Raw genomic sequence first — 23,247 nt, forward strand, 5'->3', positions numbered from 1 at the left:
AAAAATGTTAAATTTTCTATCCCATGAGTAAATTGGATGGGTTTCGACAGAAGTCATCCACCTTTCATTTGTTCTATAGTACAGTAATTACCATTAGATGAATTGACAGTAGATGTCGCTTTGAAGTGTGAGTCTTTGTTAAAATATCCTATAAAAAGACATGCATAACAGTTATGGGATACTATAGTCTAAACATTTGAGTAGTTGTCATAAGATCCTCCAAGATGTGGAATGTTGGAGAATATTGCCATCACTACTTAACAACTCTAGGTCTCAGCTGGCATTGATCACCATCACTTTTCCAAAAAGAACACTGAAGGACAGCATTTAATTAGTCGGCTGACTAGAAGGTTGAGTCAGTTTTTCACTAACACAAATTATATCATTTATGCCATTGAAGTTTGTGAGGGACTCTTCCTACAGATGGTGCTCATGCCATCTTTCCAGTGCAATTAGACCAAATAAGTAGAGTAACCACATTGTTACATGTGTATATTTTTATCTAAACGGATAAAGAGAATGCTCAATGATTAAATTACATAAAATCAAATACTGTAAAAAGTACATAAATTACGGTAAATTGACAAGGTCTCTGTTATGTTAGATAGCCAATGCTTTGTCAGACTCTCATTTTATGGTCTGGCAGCTCCTATCCAAACAGAATGCAGAACGCTGATTTTAAATGCTGCGGTTGTGTAATGAAATGTTATTTTGTGCAGTGGTTGTGAGGGATATATTACAAATCATCAGGATGCATTTTAATTTTTGGTATTGGCTCATTCTCAATATATGAGTTGTACCGGTTGTGGCTCTAGCACCATTTACCATCTACATATACATACCATTCACATCCATTTAATTACATTTATGTATTTACAATTATTTACATACCTTCAAATACATTTGTTTATTTTTATGAATTTATGTATTTACATGTATCTACATACATTTATACATCATCTATAGTTCACAAGTCAATAGGTCATTTGCTAATGCAAAAATTTATAGAGCCATTGTCCCAAAGCATCTCAACTTTTACTGTTCTTGTGCATTTAGATGTTTACGGTAGTTCTTTATACCAGTTCCTGATAAAGACCAACAAAATTAGATATTTTTATATGGAATCCTGGCCACCGTAAGGTCTCTATACTAGTCATGAATGGTTCTGACTTAGGGCTCGTGAGCATGACCGCGTTTTTGGTCCAAGTGCGATCCGACAAAACATTGGATCGCACTTGGACCAATGTTATTCTATGGGGCCGTGCATATCTCTGATTATCGGATCACACTCGGACATGCTCAAGTCAATGAGTCAGTGGAAAACATTGCATTTCCATTCTGAACATCAGACTACATTTGGATGACATCTGAATGTAGTCTGATTTCCACAATGAAGAAGATGGAGAAATATTTTTTTTCCATCTTCTCCTAATCTGAGAAAATTGGATCACATTGTGCTCGCACCGTGATCAGAGTGTGATTGGCATAATTTGCCCGATTCTCTTAGATGAGAGAAAATGTGGGACCCTGGTCTTATACTGAGCTGTAAGTCGGCACTGCTTTTCATCTGCATGCGTCTGAATGTTTCTAAATTTGTGCCCAAAAGTTAAAAAGACTTGTAAAAACACCATCTGGGTTCATGCAGTAGCAAATATAATACAGAGAAGAGAATCTCGCAGGACTGTTTAATAGAAGAGACTGCTACAGTTTATCTCATAATCTAGACGGATTTCCCAATTTGGAGTCTATCCATTCTTATAAGATTTAGGCGGGATGACTCAGATAAACCTCTGCCTGCAAGCTTAAATTAAGAAAACATCTGCAGACTTTACCGTTGTTTTATATCTTTGCCAGTAAATTCAGTCATAACCCGCAGTTTGGTATAAAAAAAGACTTTGGAGTATATAAGTGAGCATGGAAGACGTTGTATAGTGTCATTAAAGATGAGCTCTAAACCCTTTAGCCTGCATTTATAGTTTACTCTATGAGCTCATCTACATATTCCAAAAATTCTCTACAAAGTTTTATGATAACATAGCCCCATAAGCAGGAAACGATCGCAGAAAGTCAAAATATTCGTATGCTTAATCTCAGCAAGTTTCTGCTTTGGCACATGACCCATATGTGATCATATAAAAGATGAGAAATTCATAAAGTTCTGAAATTATGTAAATGATACAATGGTGTTGTCAAGATACCCACGAGAGGGGTCCAAAAGTGATGATGCATCAGGTGAATATCCCTTACTTCCATTGCATCATGTTTCTTAGTGCGGTTTCACAGAAACATGTGTACACGATACTTCTGCATGTGACCACTGCACTTTAATTAACACTGTCACATTTTGCATTTCTTTCTCTTCTATCATCTTTCTATTTTTTGTTTTTCACTTTTGCATTTTCCACCTTTTGTCATCTAACAACTCATCCAATGCCACTGTGCCATCAATAATACCAGACTCAGCTGATTTGGTTTTCCTCATTGATGGCTCAAACAATGTTGGACGCTCGGGATTCAACAGCATTCGTGACTTCTTGGTGAATTATGTGGAAAGGCGGTTGGAGGTTGGAAGGAGCCGGATCCAAGTGGGAGTGGTACAATTTAGTGATGATGTCAAAATAGAATTCACTTTGGATGAGCATACTAACAAACGTGAACTTATTAATGCCATGAAGAGTCTACAGTTTGCTGGTGGAGAAGAGTCAAATCTGGGGGCTGCTCTTGAATATGTGGTGGAGCAGTTGTTTAGCTCTGCTGGTGGCAGCCGAAGGGAAGAAGGAGTTCCACAGTCACTGGTGGTGATCACTGGTGGTCCAGCAAATGATGAGTTGAGAGATGCTGCCAATGCTTTGAAACTTAACAGTATCATCACATTTTGCATTGGCGTGGCAAGGGCAGACACCAACGAATTGCAACAGATTGCAACTGATGACACCTTTGTATTCACTACATCCCAGTTCCAGGCTTTAGGTCAAATGGAGACTCAAATTGTTCCTTACATTGCTGGGGTAGCTGCAAGGACCATAGTCTTACAGCCCCCAACTATTATAACCGAAGGTATGTAGGACGTATGGTTGAATTTTGGTAGATTCTTCTTGAGTCTCAGAATAAGATGTCGTAAAATGTGAGGCCTTTAGATAAAATATATGTGTGAAAAAGTAGTGTAAAGTTTCTACAAATAAACAATATTTTAAAGTAGATACAATTTTAGTTAAATTTGTAGCTCAGAGAAGAAAAGATAGTAAAGAGGAGCAAATTTATATTCAAGCCAAAAATCTTGCTTGATTGGTGTGGACTATTTAAATATAAAATGGGCTTCCCAAAACAGATATTTTTATTGGAGATCCTATAAATTTCTAATTGTCTGAGCCAATTAAGTGCAATGATCCAGTAAAAGAAGGGGTCCTATGACCTAGTCCAATGGGGCAGTGGTCACGGATGCACATTCACTCTCCATTAAAATAACTGAGAAATACTCTCCTACCCACCTTCCTTCAGATCTTCTGTTGACTATTATGGAGAGTGATTACATTTTTTCTTGCTTCCCCTGACATTTGAGAATGGGAAATTTTAACTGCCCATTCTTGATATGAAAAGATGACCCTTCGTCTACATTTACTGTGTGGACAAAAATGTGCTTAGTGCATAAACTCCAATATGTTGATTGAAAAATAGGTTGAACAAACCTCTATAATTCCTCCATCCAAATCAGCCTATGAAGGTGGACCATAGAAGGAACAGCACCATGTACTGTGTAGGGGAAATGTCTGACCCTGATACAATGGCAGGAGTTATAAAGTTGCTCCTATTTGTTACACTGTGTGCAATGAACTATGGCCCCATGTACTTTTGTGATAATTAGAGATAATCAAATTTATTTGACTGGAATTCAATTCTCTTCAAATTGTACAAAAATCTGTTTGCCACATAAGATAGATTTTTTGCAATTCGCTTCTCGCAAATTCAGCCATCTGCGGCCATCATTTTGCTGAACCGTAAAGGTCCAGTCAAACGGTTGAAAAAAATTGAATACTCACTTTACCGCTCACCTGTTCCGCCATCCCTGTAGCCCGCTGTCTGGTCCTTGGTGCTATGACGCACAAGTGCAGTTACCTCTGAGGCTTAGAGGACCCGGAAGCCATGCCCTGGAGTAAAGAATACCAAAGAGAATGCATGTGACAGGAGAAGGGCAAACGAAGAGGCAACAAGGACCAGACAGTGGGCTACCTTTACTACAAATCGAATTTCCCTGTAAAATACGGATGATTTGGCAAATTTGAAACTTGGATAGTTTTTACTTGCATAGTTTTTACATATAGGCTTGTTCTTATAATACAATGTAGACCCTGCAATAGAGGATCTACAGGATACATATTAATGACCTGTTTGGTTACCATGGAAACTAGAGATGAGTGGATCTGACAAGATTAGAATTCGCTATTTTGTGCCGATTTTACCAGGAAATTCGATTTGCAGCAAATTTATACTCTGGAAATTGATTGTCCCTTATTATGTTTTGGGGTATTAAGAGTCCTCAGGGTATAATAAGTGTAAGATTTAGAAAAAAAACACAATTAATACTAACCTCATCGCTCACCCCATTGTCCACTGTATGGTCCTCTATTTACTGCGGTGTGCTGCATCTTCATATTAGGCCACGACTTACGGCCAAGAGTGTGTGTCAAAAGGTTTCTGCACACAACGTGACATCACAACGTTGCAGCAACCTTATAACGAGTATGTGCAGAGACGTCCCAGGCGTATTCACAGCCGGAGGTCCCAGCCTAGTGTGTGCGACTAGCCCACCATTTTGCTGCATTTGCAAAAATGGTACATACAATTGCAAAAAAAAATTGTATTCTGGAGAACTCAGATTTTTGAAAAATGTAAATAGAATTCAATTCCACTTGAATAAATTCACCCAACTCTAATGGAAACCATAGATAATTCTGCTGACCTCCTATAGAATAACCTAAATATTCCTGCTTGTAAAATGAGTTATTCCAAAAATAGGAATTCATTAAAGAAATTACATTCAATTATATATTAGTGAATATTGATTCTATTATTTTTTGTATTTCTTTATAACTTTAATGTTATATGTTATATTCATAAACAACAACTCTACAGTTTACGCTAAAAGTAATGTCATTTGGTTTAGTAAGTTACATGCGCTTCTTTTTTCTTTCCAGTTACGGAAGTCAACAAAAGGGATATAGTGTTCCTGATTGATAGTTCCAGTGATTTGGGAGGGCCGAGCTATTCTGCAATCCGTGAATTCATTGTAAAACTAGTTAACAGGTTAGAAATTGGTCTTGATCTTATCAGAGTGGGATTGGCCCAGTACGGCAGAGATGTGAAGCCTGAATTCTACCTGAACACTTTTGGTGCTAAGAAAGATGTAATTGCTCATTTAAAAAAAATGAGGATTTTGAACACCACCCCGCTAAATACCGGTGCTGCTTTGAGCAATGTCCAGAGAAATTTCTTTACTGCATCTGCAGGAAGTCGAGTAGAAGAAGGAATCCCCCAGCTCCTGGTTGTCATCACTGGTGGGAGATCAAGAGATGACATTAGTCAGGCATCACAGAACCTTAAAAGAGCAGGAATACTGACCTTCTCAATAGGGTCCAAGAACGCAGAGGACAGTGAGCTCCAAGATATTGCCTTTGACTCCACTTTGGTTTTTAAGCCACTAGAATTCAAGCAGGTTCCTCTACAATCCTTACTGCCCCAGGTGCTTGCCCCTTTAAGAACCCTTACAGGAGTTGTGATTACCGAAGGACCAACTGAAGGTAAGAATTCACAAAAATAATTTATTGGATGGGTTTTAGTACTTTTTATAGGATGTCCAATACTTAATTACTGTGCTGGCCATTTTTCTTATGTTTTTGCTTTAAGACTAATAAACATCGGTAGTGCTAACCATGTGCAACCAATTTAACATTAAGCTACCTTTAATTTTAATATGCAGAACCAACTTAAAGGGGAAATACAGTCAAAATAAAGTATCAGAGTTGCATCTGAGTTATTGTCCCCATTTAAAGTGAATGTGCATCTTTTAACTCTACTGTATGAGGGAGAATAATAAGAAAAAAATCCAACAAAAAAACTAGCTTCTTACTGTTTCTTATGGCAAGTAATGCAGAATTCATTTTTCCAGAGTATAAGGAAGCTGAATTCTGCTTGGTTGCTATTGGTAAGAAGCTACTTTTGCCTTTACTCGGTTTTAATAAATGAGATTTCATATTGTTTTAATTTCTGTGCTTTTAATTTTCAGAAAATATTAATATAGGGTTTACAAATCTGTTTCTCTGATACAGGTAAATTATAAGGGCTCATTCAGATGTTTTTGCAAATTGGTCCAATCTCGGACGGCAATGCATGGACCGGCCGCAGGTCTCCTGAGAAATATATGAAGCTGTCATGCTCCGGGCGGGAGATCTGTGGCCAGGCCTTGCATTGTGGTCCGAGATTAAACCGATTTGCATGGATGTCTGCTTGAGCTTTTACTTTGGCTACCTGCATTTGCCACTTGGAGGACCTTAAAAAGCTTACTGCATTTTGCTTTTTTATTGGGTTTAATGAGTTTGTACAGCCAGACAAAAAAATTGTTTAAATGTGTTTAAAATTCTAATTTATTTAACCTAGTTATAAACTTTTATTATGATATCAGCCATGGCATTAAACTTTTACAGTTGGTTGAGCAAAAAAACCTCCCCCCCCTCTGTGTTAGTACATAACTATTAAAGCCGTTGAACCAACTCCCTTCTCTGCCACTGTTGATGCAGAACCAGAGAAATGGATCTGGCTTAGCTACTGAACTAAGTTTGACAGCCCAAGCAGTATATTACTAAGTATTTAAATGTAGAATACCAAATAAAGAAGGAAATGCAGATTAACTGCTGTGCTGCTGATAAATAAATATTCCAAAAGTGTTTTATGGTAAATCTTGCAGTTTAATTATCTACACATTTCGAAGTCATACAAACTTCCTCAGGAGATTCACAATGCTACGGTCATTGTGGATCTTCTGAGGAAGAAGTCCATACAACTTCAAAATGCGTAGAGAATTAAACCGCAAGATTTACCATACCACACTTTTGGAATATTTATTTACCATCAGTGCAGCAGTTAATCCGCTTTTCCTTATTCCTTTGGTATACTGGGTTGGAATTCCTTTGACAGCAGCTGGACATTCTTATGAGCCATTTTACGAGTTGTGCTTCTCACAACCAGACAAGTTGAGCAAATATCGCAACACTAACGCCACACGTTTCGGGATAACGCCCTATAGTGCACTTTTTGTTATCCCACAGCCTATTTTAAGTATTTAAATAAGCATTAAACAAGTTTTTTTCTTAATCTGGTACTACGATTCCCTTTAATATGTATGAAGTAAGCTTCTAGGACCCCTCCAGTAGTGTCTATAGGCTTCCAAAATGTTGTCATTCAACTCTTTGGCTATCCAAGAAATTTGAAGAGTAATTGCAGAATAATTGAGCTAAAACTTGACAAAGGTGCATTATAAAATGAATCAGCACAGGATATGGTGGAATTAATTAGTTGGAACGATTTGATGACCTGATATTTCTGAACACTGAGCTGTTTTGGCTACTTATACAATGCATTCTATGCCCACTTTTAACAATGGCATCTTTTTTCCAAGGAAAATTATATTTGCTTTCGTGTTTCTTTTTAGCAAAATATATGCCGATATGCAGAGAATATGTGAGCTGACTGAAATAGATACAGTGGAATAGTCAGTACACACTAATCGTCCATGTATTTCATTTGGAGTTATGAGGTTTTCTTCACAGAGCCGTATCCGGCTTCTATGTGAACTGACAATATATTGACAAAAGCAGAGTCAGATCCCGTCATCAGAAAACACTTAAAAACTTTGGGAGAGGTTTTCCTGTTTTCCTGTTGCAGCTGCATTACCAATGTTATATCCATGCACTACCACCAATATCATGTAGCATGGACCGAATTTACCATCATCAGGGTTGATTAAGAGACCCTTGGTAAGTATTAAGAACCAGCCGTGCTCAGCAACCATCTACGTAGCTGTGTTACAGATCTGTATTGTATGGATCTGTAACATGGTGTCCTAGGGGACTATATTGTGCCTCAGAGTTTATAATCAGTGCTGTGGCTTCCCAATTCTCTGGACAAGTGGGCTTTCCAAAGGTTGGAAGACCCTACTTCTTACAATTTTGAAGAGGTAGCACAAGATTGGAAAAAATCATTTGCTTTTTCTATAGAAACACTACTATTCTTCTCTTTTTAGACTGTGTCCTGCATTGTCCAAGACATCCCCAACTAGCCACTAGAAAGACATTGTTTCTTGGAAAGAGCAAATATTTTTTATATTTTTGTACAACCCCTTATTAGTTGCCTACGAGAATTGTCGCCCAGGTTGAGTGAAAGCAATAAATGTTTCAATGCATAAACAGACTTTATAACTCAGTGGTCTAGAAAAGCTAAGTGACTTTTCCTGCAGTTCTCATGATGACTTTCATATTGGTTATATGACAGCTTTTGTAGACACAGAAAAAAGAAGCTGAATATAATGTATATCAATGTGACAGAAAATTACAAAAAAGACTTATATAGATAATTCCCTTTATTTAAAGACATTTTTATCTTTAGGGAAAACTGCTCTTTAAAGAATAACTGTGGTTTTAATTTTTATTTCATAAATCAATAGTACACATGAAAATAAGAAATTTTGTAATATATATTATCAGAGAAATGTGCTTTTTTCTCCTCCTGGACTGATCATTCATTCTCAATTCACAAGTAAAACCTGTATTAGTCAAGGCAGATTGTTATGTTATGGAGACAGGAGATGGCATTTGGTGCTCATCACATTCTATGGAGAGGAGGGAGGAGCTAGAGGCAAAGACCCTCCCTGCTCTTCCCCTTCCCATCTACATAGAATCTTATTAGCACCAACTGCCATCTCCTATCTCAGTAATGTAACAATCTGTCTTCACTGAATACAGATTTTACATTGGAATTGAGAATGAATGATCAGTCCAAGAAGAGACAGAAGCAGATTTCTCTGATGAGATAGATATATTACAAAGTTTCTTATTTTCATGTGTACTATTGATTTATGAAACAAAAATGAAAACAACATTTTTATATTCTTTGAATATTTGAATATTGATTGAAATGACCACTGATGGGTTGTCATGTAGCGGATTTATACCCTGTGAGAAGACAAGAAAACAAACTTGAAACATGCAGCATTAAACCTTCTTACCTGACATTACTCCTTCACTGTTTCCTTCCACTTTTTTTCTCTAGCCTTTTTTTCCTTTTGTCTTCCCATATTTTATGCCCTCATTTTTCTTGACTTCTTCCATCTACTGAAATATTTAAATTTCATTTAATTTGACTTGTAGGATATACATGGTTATGATATTTGTTTCCATTATTCCCTCCATCATGGAACAATCTAATGTGTTGCATCAAGTTGTTGCCACTTTGTGATGAAGTACATATTATTAGAAGTCAATATAGTAATAAAGAAGAATATATAAGCTCTGTGTCATGTAATAATATCACTACCAGTATCACACAACATATTGCTAATAGTTATGCTAAGTATATGATATACTTTTCAGTTGTAGATGGAAGCATAATTAGAAACTAACTACGCTCAGTTGTTCTCTCTCTGTCTCCTCTTCCTTCTGCTTGGCCTGTAAGCATTATTAAGAGTTATGTGTCTACATCATGTAAACACATGCGTTTCATATTCAATCTTGCCTTGCTGATTTTGCTGTGATGTCATGTTTATTGTTTTCTGTATCCTCTAACCAACCACAGTGCTTAACCAAAGAGATATCGTCTTCCTTATGGATGGTTCGGTCAACGTTGGAAGTTCCAACTTTCCATTAGTAAGAGACTTTCTCGTCAATGTGATTAACAACCTTGGTGTCAGCAGTGAAGGCACTAGAGTTGGCCTGGCCCAGTTTAGTGACACCCCAAGAACTGAATTCTATTTAAACACCCTGACCTCAAAGTCTGACCTTGTTGAGCGTTTGGGTCAGCTAAGAATTAAGGGGGGTAATCTTCTGAACATTGGTTCTGCAATTCAATTTGTTCTCCGCAACCATTTCACCAGAAGTGCGGGCAGCAGAATAGAGGACAAAATACCGCAGCTTCTTGTGGTTCTGGCGGCTGGAAAGTCCTCAGACAACATTCAGTCTGCTGCTGTTGACCTCACGAGATCGGGGGTTTTGACCTTTTGTATCGGGGTTGGAAATGCTGATAAGGAAGAGTTGGATACAATTGCTTTTAATCCAAGCTTGGTTTATGAGATGGAAGATTTCGAGGCCTTGCCTGGCTTCAGCCAACAGCTAATAACCCCTATTACCACCTACGTTAGAGGAGAAGTTACAGAGGTGACAGTAACCACAGGTAATTTCACATATTTTGATCTTTTATTCACTCAGTAAATGACTTAAAAGTTGATTGAACATGAGAATCATTCTGTTGCATTCTTTGGTTCCGTTCACATCTGCCTTTGTCAAGTTCTGTTTTGTTTAAGGACTAGAACAGTAAACTGATGGAAATGTGGATCCATCACATGATGGACACCAAGAGCTTCTGACTGGCTCCCTTTGACTTAAAGTGGGGTCCATCGGGTTTGGTTATGGAGTCTGGTACTTGGTCAAAAAGGACAAAAAAAAGTGCTAAATGTCAACGCAGATGTGAACATTTATTTGTTTTATTTCAAATGCAGAAAATATTAAACTTAATATTCATAATTTCATTACTTTTTTGCTTTTGATGTTTAACGATTATCATTTAAATGTATCAATGGAGATTTAACATTTATGGAAATTCTATGCATACATTATGCCTTAATTAATATATACTTTTTTATAGCATGGACAATTTCTTACATCACTGCCTATTATTTAAAATTATTTTGCTTTCCTTATGTAAACTGGTCAAAATGTATTTTGTTATTGGTTTATCTGAGTTTTTTTCTCATACAACAGTCAAAATCTTGATTATACAGTAATTCTAGACTATAAATGAAACAACTCTGTCTGCCTGGAACTACCATTAAAGGGAGCTAAGGCTTACACATTGAATGAACTAGTATTGAGCAGATTTCTAAGCTTCTCCTAACTGCAAACAACTTCAATTGTGTCATTTCACTCCAAGGCCATTCAGCATATTAAGGGTTACATCAGAAGAATCAAATTCCATCTTTTAGAAAGATACAGGATATTGTGGAATGTATGTTTTGCTTTAGTGTTTAATTTTTGCTTAGTGCATTTCAATGGATTCTTCAACAACATACAAAACAATTCTCATGATGATACTTCATTTAACATAAAGAAACGAATACTTTAAAGGGAGTCTTTCAGCATTTTTTATATGTAATCTGAGAGCACTATAATGTAGGAGCAGAGTCCCTGATTACAATGATGTATCACTAATTAGGCTGTGTTTTGTTATTTCAATAGAATCAGTGTATTATCAGCAGGAGATTATCACTAAAGGACAACTGGCCTCATGCCTCCTAGTCCAACAACGCCCCCAGCACTGATTAGCAGATTTCTGTCAATATATATTGTACACATAAATCAGCCAATCAGAGGTGTGGACGGGGTTATACACAGCTTATCATCTGAGTTCTGCTAGATCTGCAGCAGAGAAAACTGTGATTTATTCACAACTCCTACAACCAGTAAACTAAGTGATACATCGCTGGAATCAGGGTCTCGGTCCCTACGTCATGCTGTTGTCCGATTACATAGTAAAAATCTGCTTACAGACTCCCTTTAATTATGGACACCTAAATGGTTCTCCAAAACATTTCCTAATGTCTTCTTTTTAATCAACTTAAACTATATGACGATATGATACAACTTGAAATAAAGTGGTCTCATAGTGATATATTCTATGATCCAGTTATTTCAACAGTAAAAGAGGACAAACTTATGGTGTGACACCCATGCTCCCCTGACCTCAACCCCATTGACAACCTCTGGAGCATCATCAAAAGGAGTGTCTATGATGGCGGGAGGCAGTTCACATCTAAGCAACAGCTCTGGGAGGGTATTCTGTCCTCATGCAAAACAATTGAAGCAGAAACCATCCAAAACCTGACAAATTCAATGGACGAGAGAGTTCAGAAGCTCCTTTCGAACAAGGGGTCCTATGTGCAAATGTAACATCACCTAGAATAAAGTTTTGAGTTGAAAACTGGTTGATTTCAGTTTGTAATAACCTGCTAATGCTTATAATTTCAAAAATGACCATTTTTTTGTTCTTTATTAAAATGAAAAGGTTGAAAACTCTGCTGTGCATAATAATTTGGAACATGCATTTTGAGTGCAGTTTGCAAGCAAAAACCTTGTGAAAAGGGCTAATCAAGGGGAATCGTTCACCTGGTTTTTGCTACTTCATCTGAGAGCAGCATAATGTAGAAAAAAGAGACCCTGATTCCAGCGATGTATCACTTAACTTACTGTGTGCTGTTGTGATATAATCAGAATTCTTAGATGATGCATGTAGCAGAGCTTAGAAAGCTTCCCCCACCCACACCAAGCTCTGTATGTACATTGTCTATTGACAGTGAGCTTGTTATCACAAGAGAGGGCGTAGTCGGTCCGTGTGAGCTGTAGTCCAGGCAGTGATATTCTCCTGGTGATAAAACATTCATTGTAAGTAAACAACAGCACACAGCTTAATAAGTGACATATTGCTGAAATCAGTGTTTCAGCCCCTACATCATGCTGTCTTCAGATTACTTATAAAAAAAAATTGCTGACAGATTCTCTTTAAGAAAAAAACATTCCCATCAAACAAAATTTTTATTTCCAGGAAACTAAGACAATAGTTATTTCACACAATATCATACTTGCCAACTTTTAGGGACTGCTTTCCAAGATGTTTTTTTTGGGGTTACCATATCACCTATTCCAGACCTTGGTTGGCTTAATGGTAGAATATCCAGGCATCATGCTCAAGAAACATCCTGGAGCTTGATCCTGGAGTGCCGCTTTGTTGGAGGTTTCGGCATTTGGGAGATTTGCCAACTTTTCCGTGAATCGGACATTCCCTCACAGTTGGCAAGTGTACATAAGGAGATTCATTTCATATAGTCATTCTTCACAGGTGGGGGTATATTGCCATTTTATTGTGCAGACAGTAGCTAAAATATATGTAGCCATCTAATGCAGCCATAATGGTCTGATGTTCCCCATGGTACATCTCTTCCTCTGCTCTTCCCTTTTTTGCTTTGTCCTAATATTCAGTGAGTATGGAGGATGAAAGGGGTCCGAGCCTGAAGCAAACCTCCCTTCTGGTTTCATCTTGATAGCACTAAGGCACATTTCAGGTTAAGGAGGCTCCATGACCACAAGTTCTCTATGGTGTGAAGCTAAACATGTATTGACGAACCTGAAACATTCCTAACATTCTATTCTTCCTCCCTTTTCTTTAACATTTCTTTTAATAGATGAAGATATCAAGAAGGACGTAGTGTTCTTGATTGATGGTTCAGATGCTGCCGTAGCTGGTTTCTCATCTCTCAGGAGCTTTATTCAGAGGGTGGTAGAATACCTTAACGTGGGAAGAGACAAAGTACGCATCGCAGTTGTCCAATACAGTAATACTGTTAGGCCTATGTTCCTTCTCAACGCCCACTCAGACCAGCAAGATGTGATAAGTGCTATTCAACGTATGTCTCCGATAGGGGGCTCCCCACTGAACATAGGGGCAGCCCTAAGTTATGCAACAAGCAATGTTTTTACTCAGTCGGCCGGGAGTCGAGCAGAAGAAGGAGTGCCACAATTTCTGGTCCTGTTGGCAACTGGAAAGTCTAGAGATGATGTGCGAAGGCCGGCCATGTCTCTCAAGCGCACTGGTGTTGTGCCATATGCCATTGGTACCGGCTCTTCAGATCGGACAGAACTTCTATCTATCGCTTTTACTCCTGACTTTGTTCTGTATTTTCCTGATGTATCTCAGCTGGAGAATGCTTACCAAACATTCTCCCAACGGGTCAGCACTATTACCACCAGTGAGATAAGCACTATAGCAAAGACAGTGGCAACCGGTAAGAGCAATTCAATTAATGCTTCCATAGGTTTTCATCAGCGTAGCAATGATATTAATTTAATTTTGCCATTTATAAGTTATTCTTAGCAATGAACAAGAAGTATTAAAAGATTTAGGATGTTGATACAATAAATTAAGGGCATGTCGCTACCGAAATGATCCACTGCAGGGTTTTAGCAGCCAATAATTTGCAGCAAATTTATGCAGATTTCATTGAGAAAATACATTGGATTTGCATTACCCTTTGCATAAAAAAAAGATGATATCTGCTGATGAAATCCATAGCGTTAATTGACATGCACCAGATTTCAAATCCTCATGCAGGTCAATTTCCGCTGCAGATTCTCCCCACAAACCTGTGCATGCTACTGTAACACAGCAGATTTTTCACTGAAAAACTGGCCATGTATCTTTCTTATGTGGACAAACTTTTTATCAGTCAGAAATCTTTGTCAGTTTGTAGACGGACAGTGAAGGTATAGATAAACTAAAAAACTACTTGGGACAATAAGGTAAGAGTACCATAATAGATTAAATCCATAGAAATTTATTGAATAAGACACCACATGACAAACAAAAATAAAAAAATATGCACAATAAAGTACATGAATGATAAAAAAGAGAGGCTAGGAAACATCAACAGCTTGGAATAATAACATGCAAAGTGCTGGGTCAGAGAAAAGAGTATATTATATGTATAACAATATAAGGTGCAAGTGCACATAAAGTGACAAATGCAAAAATGAAAACAGGTGTACTAAGGTACATAACAGAATACTTAAAGATAGGCAATGTTTAGCACCTAAGTGTGCATAAGAAAGAATTACTGACCCAAATTCATGCTGGAGATGTGTCCACTCCGACCCTCACTCCAACGCGCGTTTCACACGTGCTTCCTCAGGGAGTGAAGGTATGCTCAGATGTTGATGTTTTTTGGTTACATATAGATGTGCACTACTCTGAATCTTGCACCGCAGTGCTTTACACTTATTGCATAGTGCGGCCGTTCTCATACATACTATAGCAGCTCTAATGTCTTAAAAAGCATCTGTCAACTCTACAAAAATGTGGTTTTGTTTAGTACATCATAGTACAGGGTGGGCCATTTATATGGATGCACCTAAATTAAATGGGAATGGTTGGTGATATCAACTTCCTGTTTGTGGCACATTAGTATATGGGAGGGGGAAAACTTTTCCAGATGGGTGGTGACCATGGTGGCCATTTTGAAGTTGGCCATTTTGGATCCAACTTTATTTTTTTCAATGGGAAGAGGGTCATGTGACACATCAAACTTATTAAGAATTTCATAAGAAAAACAATGGTGTGCTTGGTTTTAACGTAGCTTAATTCTTTCATGAGTTTTTTACAAGTTTATGACCACTTATAAAATGTGTTCAAAGTGCTGCCCATTGTGTTGGATTGTCAACGCAACCCTCTTCTCCCACTCTTGACACACTAATAGCAACACCACAGAAGAAATGCTAGCACAGGCTTCCAGTATCCATTGTTTCAGATGCTGCACATCTCGTATCTTTACAGCATAGACAATTGCCTTCAGATGACCCTAAAGATAAAAGTCTAAGGGGTCAGATTGGAAGACCTTGGTGGCCATTCAACTGGCTCACGACGACCAATCCACTTTCCAGGAAACTGTTCATGTAGGAATGCTCGGACTTGATACCCATAATGTGGTGGTGCACCATCTTGTTGGAAAAACTCAGGGAACGTGCCATCTTCAGTGCATAAAGAGGGCAACACATCATCATGTAGCAATTTCAGATATCCAGTGGCATTGAGGTTTCCATTGATGAAAAATGGCCCCACTATCTTTGTACCCCATATACCACACCATACCATCAAGATACGAGATGTGCAGCATCTGAAACAACAGATACTGGAAGCCTGTGCTAGCATTTCTTCTGCGGTGCTGCTATCAGTGTGTCAAGAGTGGGAGAAGAGGGTTGCATTGATAATCCAACACAATGGGCAGCCATTTGAAGACATTTTATAAGTGCTCATAAACTTGTTAAAAACTCATGAAAGAATAAAGTTATGTTAAAACCAAACACACCATTGTTTTTATTATGAGATTCTCAATAAGTTTGATGTGTCACACGACCCTCTTCCCATTGAAAAAAATAAAGTTGGATCCAAAATGGTTGACTTCAAAATGGCCGCCATGGTCACCGCCCATCTGGAAAAGTTTTCCCCCTCCCATATACTAATGTGCCACAAACAGGAAGTTGATATCACCAACCATTCCCATTTAATTTAGGTGTATCCATATAAATGGCCCACCCTGTATTCCCCATGGAAAAATGGTTTTGCAGTATCCGTTCTGAGAACTCTTCCCTTGTTTGAATAAGTTGACCAGTAGTTATTTTTATTAACCTTATCAATAAGGCAGTGTTCATACCCACTCTGACTCTGCTGCATGCTGCTGATAGAGTAGACTGAGCAGGGAGGGACACAACCTATTGCTATGGGGAATGATAACACTAGCTGTCAACTTATTCTTACATTTCCAGGAGGAATGTCAGAGGAGCAGCACAATGCAGTTTTATGACAAGATAATCCAGAATTATTACTGTATTTTATGAGGAATTCATATAGCAAAACTACTACCCAATACAGGCATTAAGGGGGTTTCTACATTGATGGGGCTCAGTTTTCAAAAGAAATCCAACTATGTGTTCCACAAAGAATAAATATGTGACACTCACTACATAGTCAAATCCATGAAAATATTTAAAGGAGTGGTCCGAACGCAAAAGTAATTTTCATTCTAAATTCCTATATATTAAATGCCATAATCTAAACTATTTTTAAATATACTTGAATAAAAAAATCACTACCATTCCCTAACTGCCCTATCTAACTGCTTTTCTATTTTTTTCACTTCCTTTTTTATGAAGCTTCATTCAGAGCATGCTTGGATACTCAAACAAAGTGCCCCCTCCCTGAAACAAAGAGTCATAAGTGACCCTTGTTTCAGGGGCCAGACTAGTCCCTGCACACTATGCACTGGGTGATGTGCACAATGACAGCGCACTCTCTGTTATTGGCTCAGCTCAGCAGTAACGAGCTGGCAATAGAGCGCAGTGTCAGAATGCCTGGCATGCAGTGACGTCACTTGCAGGGGTGGCACTGGTCTCTGCACACTGGGTATTCTGACAACGTTCTGTTGCCAGCTCGTTACAGCTGATCTGAGCCAACAACAGAGAGAGCGCTGTGATTGTGCACATCACACAGCATCTAGGGACAGAGCAGGGACTAGCCCAGCCCCTGAAACAAGCAGCGCTGATGATTCGTTCAGAATGGAGCCAAAGGCTGCCCCCAGACCACAGCCTCTGCCCCCTGATGATGCTTTGCTTGAGTATCCCAGCATACACTGGTATTCACAAACAAAACATCATCAAATACTAAGAAGGGAACAAAATACAATAGCTGTTAGATAGTGTAGTTAGGGAAGGATAGGGAATTTTGAATGCAAGTATATTAGAAAATAGTTTAGATATAGGCATTAGTGATGAGCGAGTAAGTTCTGTTAACCCTTTCAGCGAGCATGGTCGGGTGCTCACCGAGTATCTTCAGCGTGCTCGGGTGTTTTGTTTTAGTCACTCTGTGCGCATGATTTGCGACTGTTTGACAGCTTTAATACATGTGAGGAATGCCTAAGAAACAAGCATTCCTCACATGTATTAAAGCTGTCAAACAGTCGCAAATCATGTGCACGGCGTGACTCAAACATAACACCTGAGCACGCTGAAGATACTCGGAAAACACTCGAGCATGCTCGCTCATCACTAATAGGCACTAAATAGATAGACATTTAGAAGGAAAATTACTTTGTCTTCGGACCACCCTTTAATCATTCCATAAGAAAAATAGTTGAGGGATTTACAGCAATAATGGCCAGCAGGTTGACAACATCCGTTTCGCGCACAATGTGCTTTCTCAAGAAATCAAAGATTTGAGAAAGTGCATTGTGTGCAAAACAGCTATAAGCAGTCTGCTGACCATTATTGCTGTATACCCCTCAACAATTTTTTTAATGGAATAAATACATATATTCATGGATTTTACTACTATGTTGTGAATGCCACATATTTTTTTGTGGAATACACTTTATGGGGAATACTTAATACAGCAGGCATGGCAGGAATGCTGACATGTCTTCTTAAGCTATCTTCAGGAAACACAGCAGGATACCCATAGTGGGATGGTCACTAAGACAAACATCAGATGATAAAACCTCACCTGCAAAGTTCTAAGTAACCGGCCCACAATAGATTCCATGTGGCATCTCCCATTATAGTCAGAGACCCATTATGTGTCATGAGTTGAACTATATTCTAAAATGTTTTATTTTTGTTGGGTAGTAATTACATTTCTTATCTTTTACTATTACTTATGGCTCCTACAGTGGATACGGAAAGTATTCAGAGGCCTTTAAATTTTTCACTCTTTGTTTCATTGCAGCCATTTGGTAAATTCTAAAAAGTTCATTTTTTTCTCATTAAAGTACCCTCTGCACCCCATCTTGACTGAAAAAAACAGAAATGTAGACATTTTTGCAAATTTATTAAAAAAGAAAAACTGAAATATCACATGGTCATAAGTATTCCGACCTTTTGCTCAGACACTCATATTTAAGTCACATGCTGTCCTCTTGAGATAGTTCTACTCCTTCATTGGAGTCCAGCTGTGTTTAATTAAACTGAAAGGACTTGATTTGGAAAGGAACACACCTGTCTATAAAAGACCTCACAGCTCACAGTGCATGTCAGACCAAATGAGAATCATGAGCCCAATGGAACTGCCCAAGGAGCTCAGAGACAATTGTGGCAAGGCACAGATCTGGCCAAGGTTACAAAAGAATTTCAACATTACTCAAGGTTCCAAAGAGCACAGTGGCCTCCATATTCCTTGAATGGAAGAAGTTTGGGACCACCAGAAGTCTTCCTAGACGTGGTAATCCAGCCAAACTGAGCAATCGTGGGAGAAGAGCCTTGGTGAGAGAGGTAAAGAAGAACCCCAAGATCACTGTGGCTGAGCTCCAAAGATGCAGTAGGGAGATGGGAGAAAGTTCCACAAAGTCAACTATCACTACAGCCCTCCACCAGTCAGGCCTTTATGGCAGAGTGGCCTGACGGAAGCCTCTCCTCAGTGCAAAACATATTAAAGCCCGCATAGAGTTTGCTCAAGACTATGAGAAATAAGATTCTCTGGTCTGATGAGACGAAGATAGAACTTTTTGGTGATAATTCTAAGCGGAATGTTTGGAGAAAACCAGGCACTGCTCATCACCTGCCCAATACAATCCCAACAGTGAAATATGATGGTGGCAGCATCATGCTATGGGAGTGTTTTTCAGCTGCAGGGACAGGATGACTGGTTGCAATTGAAGGAAACATGAATGCGGCCAAGTACAGAGATATCCTGGATGAAAACCTCTTCCAGAGTGCTCTGGTCCTCAGACTTGGCCGAAGGTTCACCTTCCAACAAGACAATGACCCTACGCACACAGCTAAAATAACAAAGGAGTGGCTTCATAACAACTCTGTGACGATTCTTGACTGGCCCAACCAGAGCCCTGACCTAAACCCAATGGTGCATCTCTGGTGAGACCTGAAAATGTCTGTCCACAAATATTCACCATCCAACCTGACGGAACTGGAGAGGATCTGCAAGGAAGAATGGCAGAGGATCCCCAAATCCAGGTGTCAAAAATTTTTGCACCATTCCCAAGAAGACTCATGGCTGTACTAGCTCAAAAGGGTGCTACTACTCAATACTGAGCAAAGGGTCTGAATACTTATGACCATGTGATATTTCAGTTTTTCTTTATAATAAATTTGCAAAAATTTCTACATTTCTGTTCTGGGTTTTTTTCAGTCAAGATGGGGTGCAGAGTGTACTTTAATGAAAAAAAAATGAACTTTTGAAAATTTACCAAAAGGCTGCAATGAAACAAAGAGTGAAAAATTTAAAGGGGTCTGAATACTTTCCATACCCACTGTATATCAGATATTAAATATTTTCTGCATCTGGTTTACAAAGTAGATGATTTTGGTGGGTTAGGTCACATTTTGACGATTTATTAAGAGGGTTTGTTTAACTTTTAAACCATTTTGGTGCCTTTTTGTACAGAAACAGAAAGCAAAAGGGACATCTTATTCCTGATTGATGGTTCCAACAATATTGCTGGGAGTTTTCCACCTGTTCGAAACTTTGTGGCAAACGTCATTGATGGTCTCAACGTTAGCCCAGATGAAACTCGTATATCTTTGGGTTTAGTCGGTGAAAATGTGAAAGTGGAATTTAAGTTTGACTCATTTCAAACAAAACCCGAGGTAGTCAGTACAGTACGAAGGATGAGATTCAAACCAAGCAAGGAGTTCAATATTGGAGGTGCTCTGGATTATGCTCATGGCAATCTTTTCACACCAGAGTCTGGAAGTAGAATTCAAGAGGGGGTACAACAATACCTAGTCTTGCTGGCTGCAGGCAAATCTGGAGACAGCGTAGATCAGGCAGCAAATAAATTGAAGAGAGCTGGTGTGGTGACATTTGCGATCAAGGCACTAAGGGCCGAATCTGAGGAACTTGAGAAGATTGTTTTGGCACCACAATTTATTGTGTCCTCAGAGTCCCTGGGAGATCTCTCCACTTTACAGTCACAATTTATTAATCTCATAAAAACCATCTCAGTGGAGGTGCCAACAGAACCTTGTAAGTACTTTTTATTTTTGTTTTTTTTTCCCAGATTTCCACATTTGCTGGTGCTCAGACTTAGCTTGGGGCACAATGCCTTACTTTTCTGGTGGAGGTGTATCACAATGTGCCCCTACCTTAACTGACCATAGCTCTCACACAGCAATCACAAGATATCTTCATTTTTCTGACCTTCAAAAGAAAGTCTGGTTCTTTCTTTCCAGCACTGATCTTAGAGATACGTGATGGAGCAGTAGGTTGCACATGAGCCGTGAGCTCCTTATATGTAACCTTCTACATTTCAGAGACTGGACGAGAGTTGGATTCAGGTGAGTATGCTGAGGCATGGCTTCCATAGCGGCACTGTTTTAGCATTCTTTGGTTGTTCTTAATTGGCAAAATATGGTTTGCAAACATTTAATTAGACTTATGCTCAATAGGTAACATTATGGCTTGCATTAATGTAGCACTGTGGCTGGATTTCAAGTGAAGGTCATTGCTGTGGTGACACAATGGCTGGCTTCCCCATAGAGGTGTTGCAGCAGCTGGGCCTTCATGAGGGCACTGTGATGGCTACTGTTACTGCTATGGCAAAGCTGTATCTCTCACTAGTATGAGAGCGCTGTGGCTGTCACAGGTATGGGATCGCTGTGGCTGTCACTGGTATACAGGTGATGTTGCTGTCACTTTTATAGTGCTTTGGCTTCTACTGTTATGGGGTTGCTCTAGTTGTCTTTGTTACTGGAGCACTGTGGCTTATAGTATGAGTGTTTGAATGCATAAGGGTATGTTTGCTTAAGAGGCCAAAAAAGCTTACCTGCTCCATGCGATTAAGTTGTAATGTTTACATTCATAAAAAATGTAAAAGTTATCCATTACACTCACACGTGTGCTTCTATTCCTTCAACATTTAGTTTCTGCCATGTTTTAACAACTACAGCATTTTACATCTCCCCTTTTGACATAATTATTATTACTAACTGTAGGAAAGTTGTCAAGGCACATATAGAATTGTTGTTTGCATGGCCCACCAGAATGCAAAAATATATTTTTACACTCTGAACACACTTGTCATTTCTAACAGTCTATATGAAGGAGTATTGTTCAGTTTGAGTCCTACATCTACGTTATTACACCATTTGCACTGGATGGAGAAACCTGTGCAGCCATCCCTCTATTTGATCTTTGCCTGGATGCATGGACCAAAGGTCAATCCACCAGTCTGGATGGTGACTAAGGGAACCTGGTTCTCCATACACAGTGGTGTGAAAAAGCCTTTGCCCCCTTCCTGATTTCTTATTCTTTTGTATGTTTGTCACACGGTTTCAGATCACAAAACAAATTTAAATATTAGACAAATATAACACAAGTAAACACAAAATGCAGTTTTTTAAATGAGGGTCTTTATTATTAAGGGAAAAAGAAATCCAAACCTACAGGGCCCTGTGTGAAAAAGTGATTGCCCCTAAACCTAATAACTGGTTGGGCCACCCTTAGCAGCAACAACTGCAATCAAGTGTTTGCGATAACTGGCAGTGAGTCTTTTACAATGCTCTGGAGGAATTTTGGCCCACTCATCTTTGCAAAATAGTTGTAATTCAGCCACATTGGAGGGTTTCCGAGCATGAACCGCCTTTTTAAGGTCATGCCACAGAATCTCAATCGGATTAAGGTCAGGACTTTGACTAGGCCACTCCAAAGTCTTAATTTGTTTTTCTTAAGCCATTCAGAAGTGGACTTGCTTGTGTGTTTTGGATCATTGTCCTGCTGCATAACCCTAGTGCGCTTCAGCTTGAGGTCATGAATAGATGGCCGGACATTCTCCTTCAGGATTTTTTGGTAGGCAGCAGAATTCATGGTTCCATTTACCACAGCAAGTCTTCCAGGTCCTGAAGCAGCAAAACAGCCCCAGATCATCACACTACCACAACCATATATTACTGTGAAATGCTGTGTTACTTCTTCATCAGATGTAATGGGACATAGAACTTTCAAAAAGTTCAACTTTTGTTTCGTCAGTCCACAGAGTATTCTTCGAAAAGTCCTGTTGATCATCAAGATGTTTTCTGGCAAAACTGAGACGAGCCTTTATGTTCTTTTTGCTCAGCCCTGGTTTTCATCTTGGAACATTCATGCCATTTTTGCCCAGCCTCTTTCTTATGGAGGAGTCATAAACACTGACCTTAGCTAAGGCAAGTGAGGCCTGCAGTTCTTTGGATGTTGTTGTGGGGTCTTTGGTGACCTCTTGGATGAGTCATCGCTGCGCTCTTGGGGTAATTTTGGTCGGCCGGCCACTCCTGGGAAGGTTCACCAATGTTCCATGTTTTCGCCATTTGTGGATAATGGCTCTCACTATGGTTTGCTGGCGTCCCAAAACTTTGGAAATGGCTTTATAACCATTTCCATACTGATAGATCTCAATTACTTTGT

At 38.9% G+C, this 23,247-nt stretch overlaps 1 protein-coding gene across 8 annotated transcripts in view; it reads left to right on the top strand.

Annotated features, from left to right (window-relative positions):
- The window catches only part of COL6A3 (collagen type VI alpha 3 chain), a 138,664-nt gene that overhangs the window by 39,074 nt on the left and 76,343 nt on the right, over positions 1-23,247 (top strand). For 3 of the 8 annotated variants that reach the window (XM_073646691.1, XM_073646690.1, XM_073646692.1), the window contains exons 3-7: positions 2,458-3,057; positions 5,193-5,795; positions 9,841-10,434; positions 13,496-14,095; positions 20,254-20,835. In XM_073646691.1, the coding sequence (XP_073502792.1) occupies positions 2,458-3,057; positions 5,193-5,795; positions 9,841-10,434; positions 13,496-14,095; positions 20,254-20,835 (2,979 nt within the window). The remainder of the gene's footprint in view (positions 1-2,457; positions 3,058-5,192; positions 5,796-9,840; positions 10,435-13,495; positions 14,096-20,253; positions 20,836-23,247) is intronic. The other 5 variants (XM_073646697.1, XM_073646696.1, XM_073646693.1 and 2 more) reach the window with 4 other exon arrangements.

The sequence above is a fragment of the Phyllobates terribilis genome, unplaced genomic scaffold (assembly GCF_046119375.1).
Source record: "Phyllobates terribilis strain yellow unplaced genomic scaffold, ASM4611937v1 Scaffold_9__5_contigs__length_417890890, whole genome shotgun sequence".
In the NCBI taxonomy this organism is placed as follows: domain Eukaryota; kingdom Metazoa; phylum Chordata; class Amphibia; order Anura; family Dendrobatidae; genus Phyllobates; species Phyllobates terribilis.